General features: G+C 42.5%; 5 protein-coding genes across 5 annotated transcripts; 3 read left to right on the forward strand and 2 right to left on the reverse strand.

Moving 5' to 3' along the window:
* Window positions 1-304: 304 nt before the first annotated feature.
* Window positions 305-969, forward strand: PCOAH_00009600 (Uncharacterized protein; the record flags this gene model as incomplete). Its single annotated transcript, XM_020057769.1, has 2 exons — window positions 305-391; window positions 619-969. 2 exons carry the CDS (start codon window positions 305-307, stop codon window positions 967-969), a joined length of 438 nt encoding a protein of 145 aa, XP_019913062.1.
* Window positions 970-3,347: 2,378 nt separating this feature from the next.
* Window positions 3,348-5,491, forward strand: PCOAH_00009610 (CAMK/CDPK protein kinase; the record flags this gene model as incomplete). The annotated part of the gene is made up of 5 exons (XM_020057770.1): window positions 3,348-4,595; window positions 4,713-4,812; window positions 4,964-5,082; window positions 5,230-5,307; window positions 5,432-5,491. 5 exons carry the CDS (start codon window positions 3,348-3,350, stop codon window positions 5,489-5,491), a joined length of 1,605 nt encoding a protein of 534 aa, XP_019913317.1.
* A 683-nt stretch (window positions 5,492-6,174) lies between these two features.
* Window positions 6,175-13,812, reverse strand: PCOAH_00009620 (Uncharacterized protein; the record flags this gene model as incomplete). The annotated part of the gene is made up of 11 exons (XM_020057771.1): window positions 6,175-7,014; window positions 7,216-10,066; window positions 10,191-10,318; window positions 10,420-10,485; window positions 10,606-10,716; window positions 10,838-11,041; window positions 11,270-11,482; window positions 12,764-12,920; window positions 13,007-13,082; window positions 13,256-13,492; window positions 13,671-13,812. 11 exons carry the CDS (start codon window positions 13,810-13,812, stop codon window positions 6,175-6,177), a joined length of 5,025 nt encoding a protein of 1,674 aa, XP_019913215.1.
* A 1,535-nt stretch (window positions 13,813-15,347) lies between these two features.
* Window positions 15,348-16,530, forward strand: PCOAH_00009630 (40S ribosomal protein S26; the record flags this gene model as incomplete). The annotated part of the gene is made up of 2 exons (XM_020057772.1): window positions 15,348-15,517; window positions 15,926-16,530. One exon carries the CDS (start codon window positions 15,941-15,943, stop codon window positions 16,262-16,264), a length of 324 nt encoding a protein of 107 aa, XP_019913117.1.
* A 423-nt stretch (window positions 16,531-16,953) lies between these two features.
* PCOAH_00009640 (Uncharacterized protein) lies at window positions 16,954-18,546 on the reverse strand (the record flags this gene model as incomplete). The annotated part of the gene is made up of 1 exon (XM_020057773.1): window positions 16,954-18,546. The coding sequence occupies one exon, from the start codon at window positions 18,544-18,546 to the stop codon at window positions 16,954-16,956; it is 1,593 nt and encodes a 530-aa protein (XP_019913097.1).
* Between the last annotated feature and the right edge of the window lie 695 nt (window positions 18,547-19,241).

The raw sequence follows: 19,241 nt of genomic DNA on the forward strand, positions 1-19,241 counted from the left end.
TTGCCGATCCTAGCGCATCCCATTTGCGTGGCCCCCTTTAGCAGTCCCCCCACGCGCTTTATCCAGTCCCATTGGCTACACTTTTCCACGTTTTGCTGCGTTTTTCCTCTTTTAACTTCTAGTCGAGCAAGCTCGCTGTTGTCCCCCCCGGGTAATGCCCCTTCACCTCTTTTAACGAACACGACACACGCCTACGGGAACCAATGCAGATCGACCAAACGACATACAGAAGTTACACCAATGGAACGGAGTCATAGCTAAAATAAGGGAAAAAACACAAAACAAACCCGTGTACCAATTCAAAATGAGATTCCTTATATGTCAAGTAAAAAGCAGGTGTCCCTTCACACCCAAAGGAATTCGCTACGTGTCCTCCAAAAAGATATGCAACGTATGTTTCATTAATGGGGGTGGTGTATTGCCGGGCTTGTCCCACTTGCCAATTTGTGCAAAACAGTTGAGGGTGATTTTTTCGGCGCACAGTGACGCTTCCCCTTGGCGCCCACGTGTGTAGCGAGTGACCCACATAAAAAGGACGACACATTGGGAAATTCTCCAAGCATATAAAACTAGCACGTGCATATGTTACTTATACCTTATCCTCCCCCCCCCTTTCAGTACTACCCCCCCCAAGGGCCAAGCGTTAGAGAAATGGACGAGGAGTACAACAGGTTCCTTCAGATGAAGAGAAGAGAAAAAGTTTTACCCGACAACAAAATTACAAGCATTGATATTAATACGTTTAAAAAGTATAAGCACAAAAACAACCCCATTTTTTCCACCGAATTTAAGGTGTTCATAACTGGTTTTTTAATTTGCGGGTGGTGCGTTTTTGCAATTTACCTGACGGTGAGGATTATGTCTCCTGACGATTTCGAATGGGTGGAGAGTGAGAGGAAGAGACTGGAGGATGCCAAGAAGAAAGTTATGTTAATAAAGGAAAGGGGAAAGGAGGTGGACCCCGTGTGAGGAGAGGGGAACCGTTCCCAATATGTATCATCCATTTGGAAAAGGAAAAAAAAAATAATAATGAATAAATAATACAAAAACGTTGCAACAAAAAAGTGCCTGAACAGGTAAGGTTATAAAGGGTAGTATGACAAGCGAAAATAAACTAACTATTTTATTTTATTTTATTTTTTTTCCGTGTGCAATTTGCTCTTTTTTGGCTACCTACCTATGCACAACATACAAAACACCTGAACAGTTCATATTTTTTATTTTGTTTTATTTTTTTTTTGTGTGAAAAGACACTCCGCCTTTTTAAAAACCATGTGGGGGACAAAACAGTGTAGGTGTGCATGCGCAACCGTTTGGCCATTTTTTCGACACTTCTCCTTCCGTGTTGGTAACGTGTGAGGCAGTGAAGGATCGTGCTTTTTGTCCTACCCCGTCGTGTATTTGGGGGGCAAATCGTTAGTAACGAACGATGAGTGACCATGTTTCCACAGCACAGTAAACAACGGTAGCGCCAAAGCGAGGTGCAGCTCTTTCCGCCGACTGGAGAATTATGCCCATGATCGTACGTGCATACAATGTTGCTCTTTCCGTGTGGGTGATCATCCCTACTAAGTGAAAGAGACAATATGTGCCCCCCCTTTTTTTTTTTTTTCCCGAGAGTGCAATAAGTCGATACTCCCATTAATTGTTACGCAATGCAGGTACGCATGAACAAGCCACTTCGTCGTGGAACGTCGATTGGTTCTATTTTTCGCGAAGACGTAACTCGTGCGTGTGCTTACCTTCCCTGTTGCTATGAAAAATTGCTCCAAAAGATTGGAACGGGCGGAGGTTACAACGTGACACTTAGCCTGTGTTACACATTCTGATGTCCCCGTTAAGCGGGCTTCAAATGAACGGTAGTTGCGAGGTGGAGGTCGCTTTTGTTCTCCTTTTTTGGCTTTTTTTTTTTTTTTTTTTCCTTTCTATTTCCTTTCTTTTTTTTTTTCCGCGTTGGATGCTTTCGATTGGGGGGTTACTCCATTACAGTTGCACGCGGGACACATGTACCCCTTTCGCGTTTTTGGCTCTCCCTTGACCGGTCACCTTTTGGATTCGTGGATTGTATAGTTTACACTTTTTCTGCTTTGCGAGGCTCGCGTGCAAGGTTTCCTCTATGTGATGATATTTTTCCACATGTGTACGTTATGGAGAGGGGAAAAATCACCGTGGCCCTTTACGCTCGCGCACACGATTGTAAATAATATAATGTGGCTCCACCGTACAGGTGTGTGTGTGTGTTCTTTTTTTTCTTTTTTTTTTTTTTGCTCAGCATAGAGCCGCGCAACCCGCAACACACAGTTGGTACTGTTCTCACCTGTGCGGATGGCGTGGTTTTGCCCATTCGGGAGCAAAAAAAAAAAACAAACAAACAAAAATAAAGCGAAGGAAAAGAGATGAGGGAAAAAAAGGATGAAAAAGGAAAAAAAAAAGAGCAAACTCAACAAACGTGACAAATTTTTTTTAAGCGCCTTTACATTACTGCGCACATCATGAAGAAGAAAAAAAAAAAAAAAAAAACGCTGACACGAAAAAAACCCTCCCACCTCAGGTGTTCGTGAAGGGCAAAAAAAAAAAAAAAAAAAAAAAAAATCTCTTCCCGCGCAAGAAGCCTTTTTGTACATATTGGAAAGTGCGCAATAAATAAGGTACCTTTGAATTGTTGTCTTTTTTAAGTGCTAGGAAAATTTATTTTTCCCCTTCTCTCCGCTTTAAGCCATTATGTTGCAGCACACATGAAGGCTTCTCAGTTAATGTATACATGAATGCGTTCACATGGTAACCTCGCCATTTGTGTATGTGCGCTTCTACATATGCGATAATTTTTCTCATCATTTTGTGAGGTGGCTTTCCCAATTTGCGGAACAGCTTGCCCATATGCTTACACCCCCTTTTGTGCATTTTTTCCCCCGCCGCGAATGACCCACATTTGCGCAAAAATGATCACGTAGGGGGAAAAGCGAAGGTACATATACATGCGGCTGTATGTACACATGCAGATACCCAGGCACATGCGAACGTCTGCACACACTTCCCACGTGTAGGAGCTATCCCCACGCGCGTTAGCAGAACGGATGAGCATGATCACGTTTTTGCCTTCGCCGTTAGCTTCTCGCTCGTTCGTCAGGTGAGGATTGCAATAACGCAGACAGGTAAGCGGATCGACTATAATTGGCTGACCTGCTTAAATGTCCATCTGCGTTACCCCCCCGTGAAGACGCCTTACTCATCTGAACGCCTCTCCCTGCACAAGCAACATATTCCCATCCGAGTAAATCCATCCACAGGGAAGTGCCCTCTCCGGTTCGTGCATCATCGCTTGTTCGCCCCCCCCTCCATATGACCAAATGGGGTGCAACCAAAGCAAGGGTGTGCACGAGTTGCGGGTGAGGAGCAGGACCTGCGTGAACGGGCCGGGGCCGGGGCCAGCGCAGGGGCAGAGGCAATCGGGAGAAGGAAATGGAAACGCTTCAGACGAGTTGGCAATCAACCCAGGAATGTATGTGCGAAAGAAGGAAGGAAAAATAGGAGAGTCCTATTTTAAAATAAGAAAATTGGGAAGTGGAGCGTACGGAGAGGTCCTCCTATGTAGAGAAAAAAATGGACACAATGAGAAGGCAATAAAAGTAATAAAAAAGTCACAGTTTGATAAAACACGCTATTCAGAATGTAGAAACAAAAGTTGTGAAAATGAAGAAAGTTTAAATGAAGACATCTACAATGAAATATCCCTATTAAAATCATTGGACCATCCGAACATTATAAAGCTGTTCGATGTGTTCGAGGATAAGAAGTACTTTTACCTGGTGACAGAATTCTATGAAGGAGGAGAATTATTTGAGCAAATAATAAATAGACATAAATTCGATGAATGTGACGCCGCCAATATTATGAAGCAAATATTAAGTGGCATCTGCTACTTACATAAACATAATATTGTTCATAGGGATATAAAGCCAGAGAATATTTTGTTAGAAAATAAAAATAGCTTACTAAACATAAAAATTGTCGACTTTGGATTGTCCTCCTTTTTTTCGAAAGATTACAAATTGAGGGATAGACTTGGCACGGCATATTATATCGCACCAGAGGTATTAAAAAAAAAATACAATGAAAAGTGCGATGTATGGTCTTGTGGGGTCATCATGTATATTCTCCTCTGTGGGTACCCACCTTTTGGTGGACAGAACGATCAGGACATTATTAAAAAGGTGGAAAAGGGAAAGTACTATTTTGACTTCAACGATTGGAAAAATATAAGTGATGAAGCCAAGGAGCTCATAAAACTTATGTTAACCTACGATTTTAACAAAAGGATAACTGCCAAGGAGGCCCTAAACAGTAAGTGGATTTTAAAGTACGCCGATAATATAAATAAGAATGACCAGAAGACTTTATACGGGGCGTTGTCCAACATGAGAAAATTCGAAGGGAGCCAGAAGCTCGCACAGGCTGCCATCCTATTCATCGGAAGCAAACTCACCACTCTGGAGGAACGGAAGGAACTCACTGACATATTCAAAAAGCTGGACAAGAATGGAGACGGTCAACTGGACAAGAAAGAGCTCATCGAGGGGTACAACATCCTGCGTAGTGTAAGTTGCAAGATCGTCTAGTGGTGCACCACTACACCACGTCTACATTGTTACACCTGTCCAATAGTAACCGCCACGATAACCGTTTTTACCATCACTCTTACCCCCTTGGTGCAGTTCAAGAACGAGCTGGGTGAACTGAAAAACGTCGAGGAAGAGGTCGACAACATCCTCAAGGAGGTCGACTTTGACAAGAACGGCTACATCGAATACTCAGGTAGGCCCCTCCCCCGGTCGATCCATTTCTTCCTCCAACAACTACTCTCTACGCCAACTATTTACACATGCTTTCTACACATGCTTTTTACACATGCTTTCTACACATACTTTCTACACATACATGGTACGCCCATTTGCCCCCCTGGCAGAGTTCATTTCCGTCTGCATGGACAAGCAAATTCTCTTCAGCGAGGAGCGGCTGCGTGACGCCTTCAACCTGTTCGACACGGACAAGAGTGGGAAGATAACCAAGGAGGAGCTGGCAAACGTAGGATGGGAAAATAAAATAGTATAACATGATGGGGTGGTGATGTGATGACGTGATGACATGGTGACGCCATGTTGTACGCGCCAACCCCAGTGATATTTCCACCGTGTGTTTCAAATCGTGTGTGTCACTATTCACCCCCTTCAGCTCTTCGGCCTGACCTCCATAAGCGAGAAAATGTGGAACGACGTCCTCGATGAGGCGGACAAAAATAAAGACAGCATGGTAAGGATGGAGTGTGCGCCAAACGGGGCACGGACAAGGGGGTACATGCTCCCTCTGTGTGAAATAAACCCCCCTTATCAATAAACCTGCTTCACCATTATGATTATCGCCGTTCCCCCCTCAGATCGACTTTGAAGAATTCGTGTCAATGATGCACAAAATATGTGACCACAAGACGCCCTGAGGAGAGAGGGGCAAAGGTTAAACGAGGCGAAACCGGAATTGCCCCAGAAAAAATAAAAGTTAAGGCAGACCAAACCTGAGGCCATTTTAAATTCAAATTTAAATTCAAATTCGAATTCAAATTCAAGCGTAAGATTATTTTCCCTTCTCCTTTTTTTTGTATTTTCGCTTTTGCTTTTACCTTTGCTCCTGCTTTCCCCCAAGTTTTTAAAGCCGCCCCGTATCCGTACCTTTTTATTTTTTTTAAAGTTTCCATGTCAATAATTTTTTTTTTTTTTTTCCATTTTGACATACGTTACGAATTTTATTAACAAATGGGAAAAAAAAAAGGATGCACCGATCGCGTCTACATGGGAAGATTGGGAGTTTGACGTGATGTGTGTAGTACGTAGTCCAGTAGGGCGTTCACACGGTTATCTGAACCGGATTCACGGCGGCGAATTCAACCACTTATGTGGAGTGACGTCAATTCGTTAAACATACGTTGGGACAAAACAACTGTTAGAAAAAAACAAAAAAAAAAAGGCAGCGAGGGGATGCGTGTACCCCTCAACGGTGTTTGTGGGTACAGAAAAAAAATGCTTCACGGGGGAGTTACGTGTACAGGTGTCACGCGGCAACGCAACACACACGTGCAAATGTAAGTATGCACACACACATGTATCCATGTGGACGCTGGGCGGACTACCCCAGGTTGGCCGTATGGTACAGCTTATTCACATACTTGTGGAAAAAAAGGTCGTCCGAATTGGTCTTGGAAATGTTGTTATTTTTTTTCTTGCAGAGTCTACAAATTTCCTCGTAGAACAAATTGTAAATGTCATTTTTGTCGATATTTTTGAAAAGCTTCATTTTGTTTTCCTTCCGGACTTTTATTTTTTTTTTTTTGGCAAAATATTTCCTCTGTCTTATATAGATGTCTGTGGTGCTGGAGGAGTACTTGTACTCGATCAAATTTGGGTACCTCTTCAGTTTTCCTTGGGTTTCATTTTTGTTCCCCTGAAGAAGGTTCTGGTTGTCTTCCAAAATTTTGTTCAGCAGGTTTTCTCCATCGGGCGCATCAGTTGGATGTGCGCATTTTTCACCTGCGCTGTGCGGGTCTTCCCCCTCGTGGCTCGACTGGAATTTCTCGTACGAACGAGTGGCATCCCTGAAGGAGCCTTCCTCCGTCTCCTCCACGAAACCGCCGTTGTGCGAATCACCAGGTCGATCACTTTGTGCATCACTTGGTGTGTCACTCGGTCTGTCGCTGCTCGATCCGCCACGTGACTCACCATTTGAAAACGCACTGTTGCTTTCATTGGAGCTGGAACTTTTAGAACTATCGCCTTGCTCGTTCACATTCAGCTGCAAATAGTGACTGAGTAGGTCTCTTTCCACTCCCTCATCGTAACTCAACTGTGTATATGCAAATGTTCTGTCCGTTTCGTGCACTAAGGAGCTGTTTATCCTGCTCACCATTTTTTCGTATGACTCATCAATGAACATGAGCTGTATGTTTTTACGTAGAGAGTTGTGGAAAATCTGCAAGGGGTGGGGAGGAGAAGGATGTGGGGTATACACGGATACGTTCACACGTGGGGTATACATGGTGAAGTGCACACGTGGGGGAAGCTCCGTCAGACGGGGGCACGCCGATAGGCAAGCATTACACACACGATGCAGACACTATGCAGACACGATGCAAACGCGTTCCACACAGTGGCCGCCCTCTCATGAACTAACTATTTTCGCGTCGAAGCCGCACTTCTGCCAGCCGCTCTCCGATGAAAGGCTGCCCGCGCTCCTGGAGTTGAACTCCTCATCCTCCGTGGAGGAGTACGTCGAGTTGACGACACTTATCCGTTGCGAATTAATGAGCGAGTCGAAGAAACCATCGCACGAGTAGATTTTTTTTATTTCCATAAGGAAGTAGAAAGAATCGTACGATATGGCATACTCAGAGTTGTAAAAATAAATTTTGTCATTTTTTAAAATCATCACTTTTCTGTCAAACTGTTCGCTGGAATTTTTCATGTACACCTTCATGCAGTACTTTTTTTCTTCCGGCGTCATTTCAAACGGGCTGACACTCGACTTTCCCTGTGTAAATTTCTGTTCTTCGAGGTCTCCACTGTGTAGGCTGCTCACATCGGATTGGCTGCTATAGCTGTGTTCGTTGTAGGAGTGCCGTTCTACACCTGAGTTGTCGTCTTCGCTTTTCCTCTCTCCACTGGAGACGCTTCCTTGGGACTCCTGAGCGGTGACTCCATCACATTGTTCGCCCTCCGACGTGCGGGAACTTGTGGCTGATTTTTTTTTTTCACTTCCTGAATTGTTCATAATTTCGCTTTGGCTAGCTGGGATATTTCGCCTTTCCGCGTCACTTTCCACCTGACCATGTTCATAATTTTTTTTTTTTTCTTCTTCTTCTTTCTTCCTTCGTCTTTCCTCTTTGTTGATTCCTTTTTTTTTCCATTCCTGGACAAACCCATCTGTGTCGACGCTGGTGGGGCTGTCATAGGGGTCTTTCCCCCTATGGTGGACAGATCTGATGGAGCTGTATTCCTGATTAGCGTCCCATCCGGAGTAGCTATCCGCATCGCTTCTCCTTTGCACTTTGCTGAACGGATTGAGCGACTGAAATATGTTGTAAATGGCTTGTTCAAGGATATTTTTCCTTGGATGATCTGCCTCATCAGCTGCATAATACTTGGTTCGCGAAATTTGCGAATTTCTGCTATTTGGGAGGATATAATAATCTTGTTGGAAAATTTTGGGGAGCGTCTTTTCACCGCTCATTTGCTGATTTTTCAACTTGCACTCTTCCACGAAGCTGTCAAAATGGATGTCCACTCGTTTACTCCTTATGTAGAAAAAAAAGTGTCTGTTTTTAACGGGGAAGAGTAGCAGTTTCTGACGAGGCAATGTAAGTATGTTTTTTATATACACGAGGAAGTTGATATATTTATTTGAAAAAAAATCTTTGCAATTGGCTTCACTTAGTTGGTTGTATATTTTGATAAAGCTGCACGTGTCGTATATGAGGATGGACTGGAAATCTTCCAAATTGTTTTTGTTTACTTTTTCCTTTTTTATTTTATATACATAACTTTTAATTAAATTTTTCAGCGTAACGGAGAAGAAAAGAACGAAGCAAAATTTTTTTAACCTCTTTTTTAAGCAGTAGTACGTGTCATTTGAATATATTTTTTCTATGTATGAATAGAGCTTCAAATCGCTTATACTTTTGCATGTGTGTATTTTTTTGATCACTTTTTTGAATATATTTTTGTATATTACTTCTACGAAGCTTGTCAAAGCGTTTACAATTTTTGCGTGTGCGTGGGGGAATTTTCCTGTTTTCCTCTTCTTCCCTGTACCTTTCGGCGCGTTGTCTTCCTGCTTTTGTACCTTCTGCCTGTGGATCAGGTGAAACTCGTCCACTTCGCCGGGCCTCACTTGGAGCTCAGTCACGTCAGTAGCACCAATGTCTATTGGGGCCATCTTATCCGCGTCTAATACCATTGCGCCTAATTTTCCATCTACACTGCAATTTTCCTCACCGTCATGCCGCTTCTCACCGGGGGGGCCTGAGGATAGTACCGCCGAAGAGACAACCAAGGGGGACGACTCGTGGAGATCCCCCCTCTGCTCACCCATTTTGTTTCCCTCTTCATTTTTATTTAGCTGATTCTCCGTCCCTGAGTTGCTACCTTCCTTGTGGTGCCCCTCACCAGGACCGCCATCATCATTACCTTCAGCTGCACAATATTTCCTATCGGAGTAAATAATTTTCGAGTAAATGTACAGGCTGTTCACTAGAGCGCATAGGTAATCATTGAAGTAACTCTTAATGAGTAAAATAAATTTATTTTCATTTTTGTATTTATGAATGAAGAAGTGATTGTATTCCATATCAAGGATGTCAATTTTGTGTTTGTGCATTCTTATAATTTGGGACGACTTTTCGCTTTCTTCATTTTGTCTGAAGGTGTTATTATAGCCATGTTCAGGTAATTCGGCATGCCCTTTTGCGTATTTTGAACCCCTCCTTTGGTCATTTTCGTTGGAAGAGCTGGTCGAATTTATCGAGTTGAACGAAAGGGACAGGGAAGAATAAAAGTCATTTGTCTTTTCCCTTTCGGTGAAATTGTTAAACAAGCAAAAATTTTCGAAAAATGAAAAAAAAACAAAGTTCTCATTGATCGAATTGGTGTACTTATAAAAGCTGTTGTGCAGTTCACTGGATTCCCTCCTATGCGAATCGTCCCCCCTGCCACTTCTCCTTCTCCGGTTGGATGCGATGTTGTTATTAATTTGGAGGTATTTAAAAATGTTGCGCGGAAGCATGTCCTGCTCTGTTATCAAATTGTACAACAACTTGTGGAAAAAAAAAAGGAGGAATAATTTCAGCTCTTCGTACAACTTGACCAAGGAACTTATGTTTGTTTTTTTTATAATTTCGTCGTACACGTCCAGGATTTTTATAATGTCGATGAAAATGGGCAAAATCAGAAAGGTCTTTTTCTTCTTGATGATTTTTATTTCGCACTCGTCTATGAGCATCCGCTTGATGATTAGGTACGTGCTGAACCTGCGGTGGGAAGGGATGTGAAACAATGGGAAGCAATTATCGGTGATATTTTCTACCGTGTGACTGACACAGCAGCAGTGATAACTCGAATTCGCTGACATATCGCGCTTTTCTCCAGCCTTACCATAACATGGAGTTTATTTTGTTCACATAAGACGCGCACAGCACGTATATGTTGTCAAACAGGTTTACGTTCCGGATTTCCAACTTCTTCAGGATAATGTAAATTTTGTAAAAAAAGTTCAAAATTACCTGAACAGTTCACAAAAAAGAAGGAGAAAAAAAAAAAAAAAATAGGACTTTTTCCCTTTTGGCTAGCTAGTTTTTTTTTTTTTTTTTTTTTTTTTCCTTACCATGGTGTTGGACAGGGAAAAGTCAAAATAGTGTTTATTCCATATTGACACAAATAGGTAGAAAACCTACAAGGGGTGGGAGAAAAATATCAAGAAGGACAGGATATATGTGTGGGGATGTGTAAATTTGAACAGGTAGGCCATACAATACATACACGCGTGCATTGGGACAAACGCGCTTCTTACCGATTCGAAGTAAATTTTGTGAATTCGCTTCTTCCTACCGTAGTGGGACGCGTTCAACTTCATCAGGAGTTTCACGCCGCGGGTTATGTAACTGTCGCAAATGTCTACAAACTGAAGGGGTGGAAAGGGGTGCTAGTGTGTGCAGGTGCTCTTCTTACACGTGCCTTTTGTGTCAATATTTCTTATAAAAATGTTATTGCAGGGTTAGGCAGTATATTTTCGTGATCTTTACCTTCTGAATTGGTATAATGGTGTAGGGCAAATTGGACAGGATGTTGAACAAAATTAGGAGGAAAAAATAATGGTCAATCATGTTTTTCTTTCTGTAAAGCTTCTTTAACGTGACGGAGTTCCTCCCAAACATTTGAACGATGAATTTCTCATTTTCATTTTGAACTTGAATTTCTTCCAAGTATAAGTCACATTCGATGGCAACCTTCGAATGGGGTGGAGGGAGAAAAAAATAAATAAAATAAAACAAACAGGGAGTGAATAATTAAAATGGGGTGAATCTCTCATGAGGGTGGACGGCTTGTTACGAGAGTAAACGTAAACTCTTGCGCCGTGGGAAAAACGGGGTGTAAAATAGAGGTGTCCCCTCTAAAAAAGGTGGGACCAATATTTCAGACAGGGGAATACTCCTGTTGCCCGTTCTCATCCTAACCTTTTTAAATTTCCGCACGAGGTAGCCATACGCCTTTCGAGAAGACAAGTGTCTTCTCTTCTTCTTGTTCTGACCATTTTCAGGTTTACTTTCAAAAGAACTTTTAATATAACTGGAATTTAGGAAGGAGTATATTTGGGAGAGGTACTTATTTTCGCTGCTTTCATTCTTGGTTGGTTCGTTATGACTTTTTTCTTCTGTCATTTTTTTCTCCTTTCACTTTGCTTTCTTTCATTTTTCCTTCGCCCCTTGTTTAAACGGAGATGGCAAAATGGGCAGTCTGGGTGTGCAGCACGGGCAGGGCGATGACTTGGTCACTTGGTCAGCAGATTGGTTTGCTGGTTGGTCGTTCAGCCAGAGGTTGGTCATCGGTCATGCCCTTAACGTGCCAACTTTTGGTCTCCATAAAAGTGTAGACCATGAGATTTCGTGTCATCCGATAGGCAAAATGCAGTGGGACCTTTTTGCAGTTTATGCTTCTCGAAAAGCAACTCTTATGGAGAACGAGGGAAAAAATAATTGTTGAACATTTTTTTTTTTTTTTTTTTTTTGACATCGCCTGGGTGTTGCGTGGCGAAGGGAAGTGCGCAGAAATTGCGAGCAAAAAATTGTACAACGAGAAAAATGCGTAGCGAGGCCTGCACAACGAAGTGGTCAATGCGGCATTATGGCTCTTTATATTTGCAGTTCGCGAGGACATGGTAAAAAAGCGTATTTGTGCACGGAGCTTTTCCCGCGACTTCCTTTCGAAAAAAAAAAGAAAAAGAGGAAGGCAAAGGAGAAGCATTACGAATAAGCAATAACTTTACGCAGTTGAATTAAATTTTCGAAAAGGTGCGTTTTTTTGCCTTTGTCACTTTCCCCATTACAGCGCCCTGCACAACACATTGCAAAGCTATGTGCAACAGAAGAAGGGCTTCATTAGTGTATGCTCCGTAGGAAGAGACATGGGCGTTTTTGAATACATAGTGTTTGCATTCTGGGCGAGCGAGGCAGCAGTATTCATCAGAAGGGAAAACAAATTAACCAATTCAAAGTGGGATTATTGGCGGTGTTCTCAAATGAGGATGGGAAAAAAAAAAGCAACGTGGAATGGAAATTAATAATATGCGTGTCATGTCACCGGAGGGAGAAACGACATATGTAAAACTTATACAAAGTGGAAACTTCCGTGCAGAGGGTTAAGTATTCACCCATTCGCAAGCACGTAGGGTGTGGGAAGCGACTGCTTATCCCCACAGAGGTGTGTCCAACTGAACGAAAAAACGAATTGTGACAGGTGTACATGCATGCAGCATATACTCAGTCAGGTAGCACATCAAAAAAATGGAAAATATTTTTTTTTATTTCAAGATAGGCAACATGATTATTGCAGTTTTCGCAAAAAACGGCGTGATATATTTGTGATTTTTCATCTTCCCCTTTTTTTTCTGCTTCGGGGGTTTCTGCACACTTTGGGTGGGGCAGCTCTGTTTGATTCTCCGGTTTGCTTACCGGGGGTGGTATCTTTGGATGACCGTGCTGGTGGCTGCGTTTGCCGTCGCCGCTGTTGTCCGCTGCATTTATTTCGTGTTCATAGATAACTCTCTTGTCGTCGATACGCACATTCACCGCGTATAAGCTTCTGTACTGGTTGACGTAGGTCTCGTGCCTGCGTTAGAAAGGAAAGGACAATAGAAGTGGAACGTGAAATACAGATAAGCGGCCCTGATGAGGGAGAAAAAAAACAATATTTACCTCTGACTTTGGTAGCAAACGGGAATGAAGCACCCGCAACAGCACAAACTCGAGTCGCAGTTTTTGGTATAGTATCCTGGCAGGGGAAAGGAAAAAAAAAAAAAAAAAACATGTACACGTGTGCTCACAGATGTGTATATATAAGTGCGATTGTATATATTCTTGCGTGCATTCTGAGCAACAGTGCAATTCTGTTAGGCCACAATTGGCGAAGCTTCGCCGCCGTTTTATTTTCCTTTTCGATCTTACTATATTTTTTGTTCACGTATTCTTCTTCGAAAATGTCTATCCGCTCATCATAAAATTCCAATGCCGCTTTTTCCTTTTCGCCGATGACGTCATCATCGAGGTTGTCTTCGTTCAGGTTGTCTTTGTTGGGGGTGGTCTTCTGTTCCTCCTGCGAACTTACACCGTGGTCACTTTTCCGAGCATGCCCATTTTCTGCTGGGCAGTTTCGTTTGGGTCTCTCACAGGGGAGGTTTTCACCTGGGGGAGAAGCAAAAATGGGGTGGAAAAATAAGGCGCCCACAGTGATGGTAAAAATGGCGAACATGTCATCTCACAATGAAATAGCGTAATTTTTTTTTTTTACAAAAATGATCAGCTAGCCAAATTGTATAAATATATATGTGTGTGTGTGTGTGTGCTTTTTTCCTTTTTTTACCTGAATGGTTAATGTTCAAAAATGACTTGGCAACATTTATGCCCTTTTCTTTGGCCAATTCCTTTGCGCTTTCTGGCTGCTCATTTGTTTTTATTTCGTTAATCAAAAGGCTAATCACATTATTTACCCGTTTTGAATTCATGTGGAGAGATTGGCAGTTCGTGTAAAGGGGATTGCGAGTTAGTAAAAAATGGGTTACAGTTGGGGCATATACAAATTGAAGAAAAAAAATTATGAACGGTTCATATTTTTTTTTTTTTCAAAACGGGTGTGCGTTCATGGGAGCAGGTGAGGCACACACCACAGTTGGGAATGTAGACAGTCCTTCGATCTGCTTTTTGTGTCCATTCGGGGGAGGGAACTCAGTTAAACATTTCCGTAGGTCAGTTTAACCAGCACGCTTTTTCTCCTTTACACGCTTTCGGTTTGCACCCTACAGTCTGCCTCTTAACCTTCGAAATGCTTTTCCTGGCAGGTGAGTCAGTTCAAGTGACAGGGGCCCTTTCGATGACAATGATAAAGGGGGGGATAGTAATTAGCACGAAATTTACTTTTCAATAAAAGCCCTACGTTTCCGGTCTGTTCTTTGCAGATAACATTTTCGGCAGTTGTGAAAACGAGGACCAAAATGAACGATAAAAATAGTTACGTGATAAATATCTCTCAAAGAAGGGATCGCAAGGGGGGCATACAAAACGGGAGTGGTGATTGGGTTATCTTTTTAAAGCACATTTTTTTTTTTTTTTGCAGCAATTTTAAAACTACATGAAGAACATTTTTTTTTTTTTAGCTTATGGGGAGAACGACATGGAAAATCTCCTTTTCCAAATTAAAAATGAAGCATTTTGGCTTCTTCAAAAGAAAGGGTGACGAAGCAGGCTTAATTCCGTTCACATGTTCGGGAGAACAAACAGAACTGTATTTTTTTTTTTTTTTTTTTCCTTTATCTGGTGTTATTATTCCCTGTACCTTCTATCAGATTATGGGTTCCTTCCGTGAAGAACGACGAACCCTTCACCTGAACGCTGAATGGAACATTTCTATTTCCCTTTTCCTCTATAAATGGTTAAAAAAAAAAACAGAAAACAAAGTTTCCTTTTATTTTTTTAAAACATCAAAGGGAATAAATTACGGAAAAGTAGGAACACATTGGGTGGTAATACAAGCGATTTGAATGCATATACAAAATGCATTATATCACCGCAAATGTTGGGGTGATATCGTTCGCCCTGAATTATTTTACCTGTGACATACGGCCTATATAGAAAAATATCAGAAAAAAAAAGGGGTTTTAAAAGGGGTTTGCTTCCAGGATCGCGTTCCCCAAACGCATATAGAGTAATAGGCACTCGCGTTCTAACCCTGGCACCGTCGCGCAATTTTCACGATACTGATAAGTAATGTTGCACTTGGGTTTTCTCCAACTATTGTGAGTTCCTCGTTTTGCGCGTGACGGTGACCCCACTGCGTCGTACACAATTGGTACAAAATAAAATTAACGATACATCTCCGTACGCACGCGCCTATGTGCGGAGCATACTTTGGCATAAACCCACGAAAGAAAATTTATTTTTACCTAAACGAACTAACAAAGTTAATTAGCTAATTTTTTTGCCAATTTGAATTTTAATTACTTTTTGCCAAATTAATTTTTACGCTTTTTTTTTTTTTCTTTCTATCCTTTTAACTCATTTGAACATTTTTAGTATCCCCGCTTACCGTGGTGACAAAACGAACGAAAGCAACAAAACTTACGTCGCATATAGCATTACGTACAAGATAAAGGCGAGGAGGAAAATCATCGTTGAAACTTTTGCAAGCCATCTTTGCAGTTCAAATCTCAACAGGTAAGAAGAAAAAAAACAGAGGCATTATCAACCCTCACCTCACGCGATGCTTATGCGCGCAAATACACCTGCGTATGCCTGTGAGTATCCACCACGTATGCGCCATGCAAACGGCGTAGAGGGTTTGTAAAGCGCAAGATGGAAAGGGATTATAAAGCGTATGAAGCAAATGGGTGGCTGTTTTTTTCATTTTCCTCCTCGTGAGGGATGAGCTGAACAGTGGCTTAATATTGTTGTATAAATGGGCGTATGGATGGGTGACCGCGAGAAGAGGCTTTATTTTTTCCGTCACCAGGGGAGGAGGGGCCGCTTTACATTTTTGCTTCCCCCCACGGAACAATTAATGCCGTTCTCGTTTTCTCCTATGCAAACCGTTCATTCTTTCCTGTTTCCCCCCACTAACCGCAGCTTTCGCTCAACAAAATGCCAAAGAAACGCAGAAACGGAGGAAGGTCCAAGCACAACCGAGGCCACGTGAACCCCCTGAGGTGTTCCAACTGTGGAAGGTGTGTTCCCAAGGACAAGGCCATTAAAAGATTCAACATCAGGAACATTGTCGATACGTCCGCGCAGAGAGATATAAAGGAGGCATCTGTTTACTCCACATTTCAGTTACCGAAATTGTACATCAAGCAGTGCTACTGCGTTTCATGCGCCATTCACTCTCGTTTTGTGAGGGTTCGATCGAGACAACAAAGAAGAGTGCGAAAGGAGACATCGAAGCACGTCAACCCGTCGCAGTTGTAGGCGAAGGGGTGAACAGGTCCCTTCATCGAAGTTACCGGTGAGGGGTTCCCTTTCGTTTCGTTCCCCTTTTTCTTCTTTTTTTTTTCTTTTTTTTTTACCATCACCACTACTATTGCATGTATAATCGCCCAGTGCACACGTGCCGTTTGCGAACCGTTTAGCTACTGCGCAAGTCTGTCTCGGAACGACGACCATTTTGTTTTCAATACAAATTGTCGAAAAAACGCACAACATGTTAGGAATCCCCACTTAGGGATGAAATAAAAAGAAAGTATTTATTAACATAGCATGATTTGGGAGGTGTAAAAGAGGCTACAATTTGGACACCACCCCGCTCCAATTGAACGTTGCCTACGTGATGGGCGAAATTGGCACAAGGACATGACCCCTGAAAAGTGTACCAATTTTTATTCTTAAATTGGTTGTCAGGGCAACAACATGGTGATCGTCTTTACGTACTTCGTGGGAATCACCTGAACGGTCATATTTTTTTTTTCAAATTGTCAGAAAAAAAAAAAAAAAAAAAAAAAAAAATAGCTACAGTTTGCTATAGCTAGCTAGCTAGCTGTTCCTGTGAAGGTGTGCACACACACAAAGGAAGGTGCCCCATTTATGTTGCGTACTGGGGGAAAAGGTGGACCATGCCAAGCATGTCATCTGCATTGTACCCCCTTAAAGGTAACCCCCCCCTAGGGGAGTAAGTGCGAACGGATGTAGCTCAACAAATAAAGCTTAACCTCCTCCTCCGACTGGGGAATGAACGAAATGGCAGAATTATTTTCAAAGGACATGTCAAAAATGGTGGTTAAGTAGTACGCATTTTTTTTCAAGTCAAAACAGTAAGCTGCAATTTTTACCTGAATTTTGTCAGCATCACAGTAAATGACTTTTCCCCTAAATGATACGATAGAGTTACAGGGAACAGGCAGAATGTACTGAATTTCATTTAACTCGATAAGGACTGGGCGAGCAACGTAGTGCTTGATTATGGTCATGGCGTGACAGAAGGAGAGGTAAGCAAGGTATCCCCCAAAGGTGAAGTTGTGGATGTTTTTAAATTCCGACGATATGAAATTCTTCGACTCGATGTAAGAATCCTTGCAGTAGAAGTTACTCTTCCCGGTGTAGAAGGCTACGTCCTTTGTGTCCAAAATGTGTCCGAGGATGGTCAGGGCGTTTTTTCCCTGCGCGTTCATTGCAGCTTCAGCTGATGACACCGCTCCTGATGCGCACACCCCGTTGGCCGATTTGGCCTGCACATGGTCATACTCAAAAATGTCCGTAGTTTGGTACTGATTTTTCTCATAGGTCTTTTTCTCCACTGGAGTGTTTTTAAAATAATCCAGCATGAAGTTTATATCCTCCTGTTGCAAAATTTTATTTTTCACATCCTTGTGGTTAAACAAATTTTGTACATCCTTCAGGTGGGCCGCAAAGAGACTTACCTGCTGGTACTTCTCATCCTGGTGCGAATTGATCACAGGCACAACTTCCTGCGGTTTGAATGTTAAGCTGTTTATATTTACAAACGTTGTGTATATGTCGAAAATTAGATTATTCTCCTGGAAGAAATCCAGCTTTAATATGTAAGAGGTGTTCCCCGAGTGGACAACATAACAGTTGATGGTTAGAGGTTTTTGCTCATACAGGGAGAAACAAAACTCGTGGTGGAGTTGGCTCTTCTGGTACACCTTCAGGTTGTTAAAGAGGACCGTGACAAAGTTGTACTTGTCGTTTTTTTTGTATCCTCCTATGCTGTGTCTGTAAACAACATCCGCAGCGAGCGTGTCGATTATCTCAATGATGTGTTTGTAGAAGTAGGCTCGGTCTAGTTCGTTCAAAACGGGAATGTTGAATTGGATGAACGAGTCTAGGAAGTTTGTCCCTCCAGTTGCATTAGCGCCGCTGCTAACGTGTGTGTTGTTTTTCCCGTTGGTTTCCCCGTTGGGTGAACTTTTCTCCCCTCCATGGTTATTGTCACTATGAGAGGGTTCACTTTGTTTAAGGGAGGCATCCGCTCCACTTACGATACTTCCCTCTCCGGCAGAGTCCTTACTTGCCACCTTAATTTGAATACTCTGCGTGTCTATCTTGTACTTATGCTTCAGCATAAAGAAGGTGAGGGGACATGACTTCTCAATTGGAGTTACGTTTAAATTGTTTCCTGACAGTTGGACGTGCAGTTTCTCCTTCCTTAGACTTAGCGTTTTTTCTCTGAGCGCTTTAAACATTTCATTGTTGAGCGAGTCCAACTTGAGGGGGATTTTTCCTGATGTGGCCATTCTTCTTAGCGGTAATAAAACAGTAGCAACGTTGGAGTTTTTAAGCACTTTGAGTTTTTGCATTAATGTGCTTTTTTTCTGTTGTTGTTGCGTGGGTTTACCCGGGGTGTGGGGTTGGATGAATATTAAGGGGGCTAGTCACCCGCGTATACGCACATGCGCACGTGGGGTCCACGTTGGATGATCTACCGGGTGGAAGAATAACCTGATCCGATTGACGCTTAACTGGTCAGGCGTAGTAGCAAGTGTGCAGTGTACGCGCATTAATGTGCACAATTCGAACTTGCCGTTGGTTCACAATGGGAAGGGATGGTGGTGGAATACATAGCTATGCATGAGTATACATCCCTACGCATACTTGGGGTCTCCCCCATGAACTACACATTCAATCTGGAGCCTCGCACTGCTGCTACAGCGTTACGATTCCAACTAGGGATGACTCTTTGCAGGGACCTGTTGGTGATGCGACTTGAAACAAATTCCGGGGGGGGGACACTTCACCAGGATGCGCCTTTCTGCATATTTCTTTACAGTATGTTTTTTTCACGTGTAAAAGAATATATGCACTAACGTTCAGTGCTGGGGTAGATATACAAACGGTTCGTACTTGTGTGTGCTTATTCACGTGCTTATGCATTAGTTGCTCAGTTTGATCATTTTGCATGCCAAATGGGGGATCGCTTATCAAAGGGCTG

Source organism: Plasmodium coatneyi, chromosome 4, assembly GCF_001680005.1.
Source record: "Plasmodium coatneyi strain Hackeri chromosome 4, complete sequence".
NCBI classification, from domain to species: domain Eukaryota; phylum Apicomplexa; class Aconoidasida; order Haemosporida; family Plasmodiidae; genus Plasmodium; species Plasmodium coatneyi.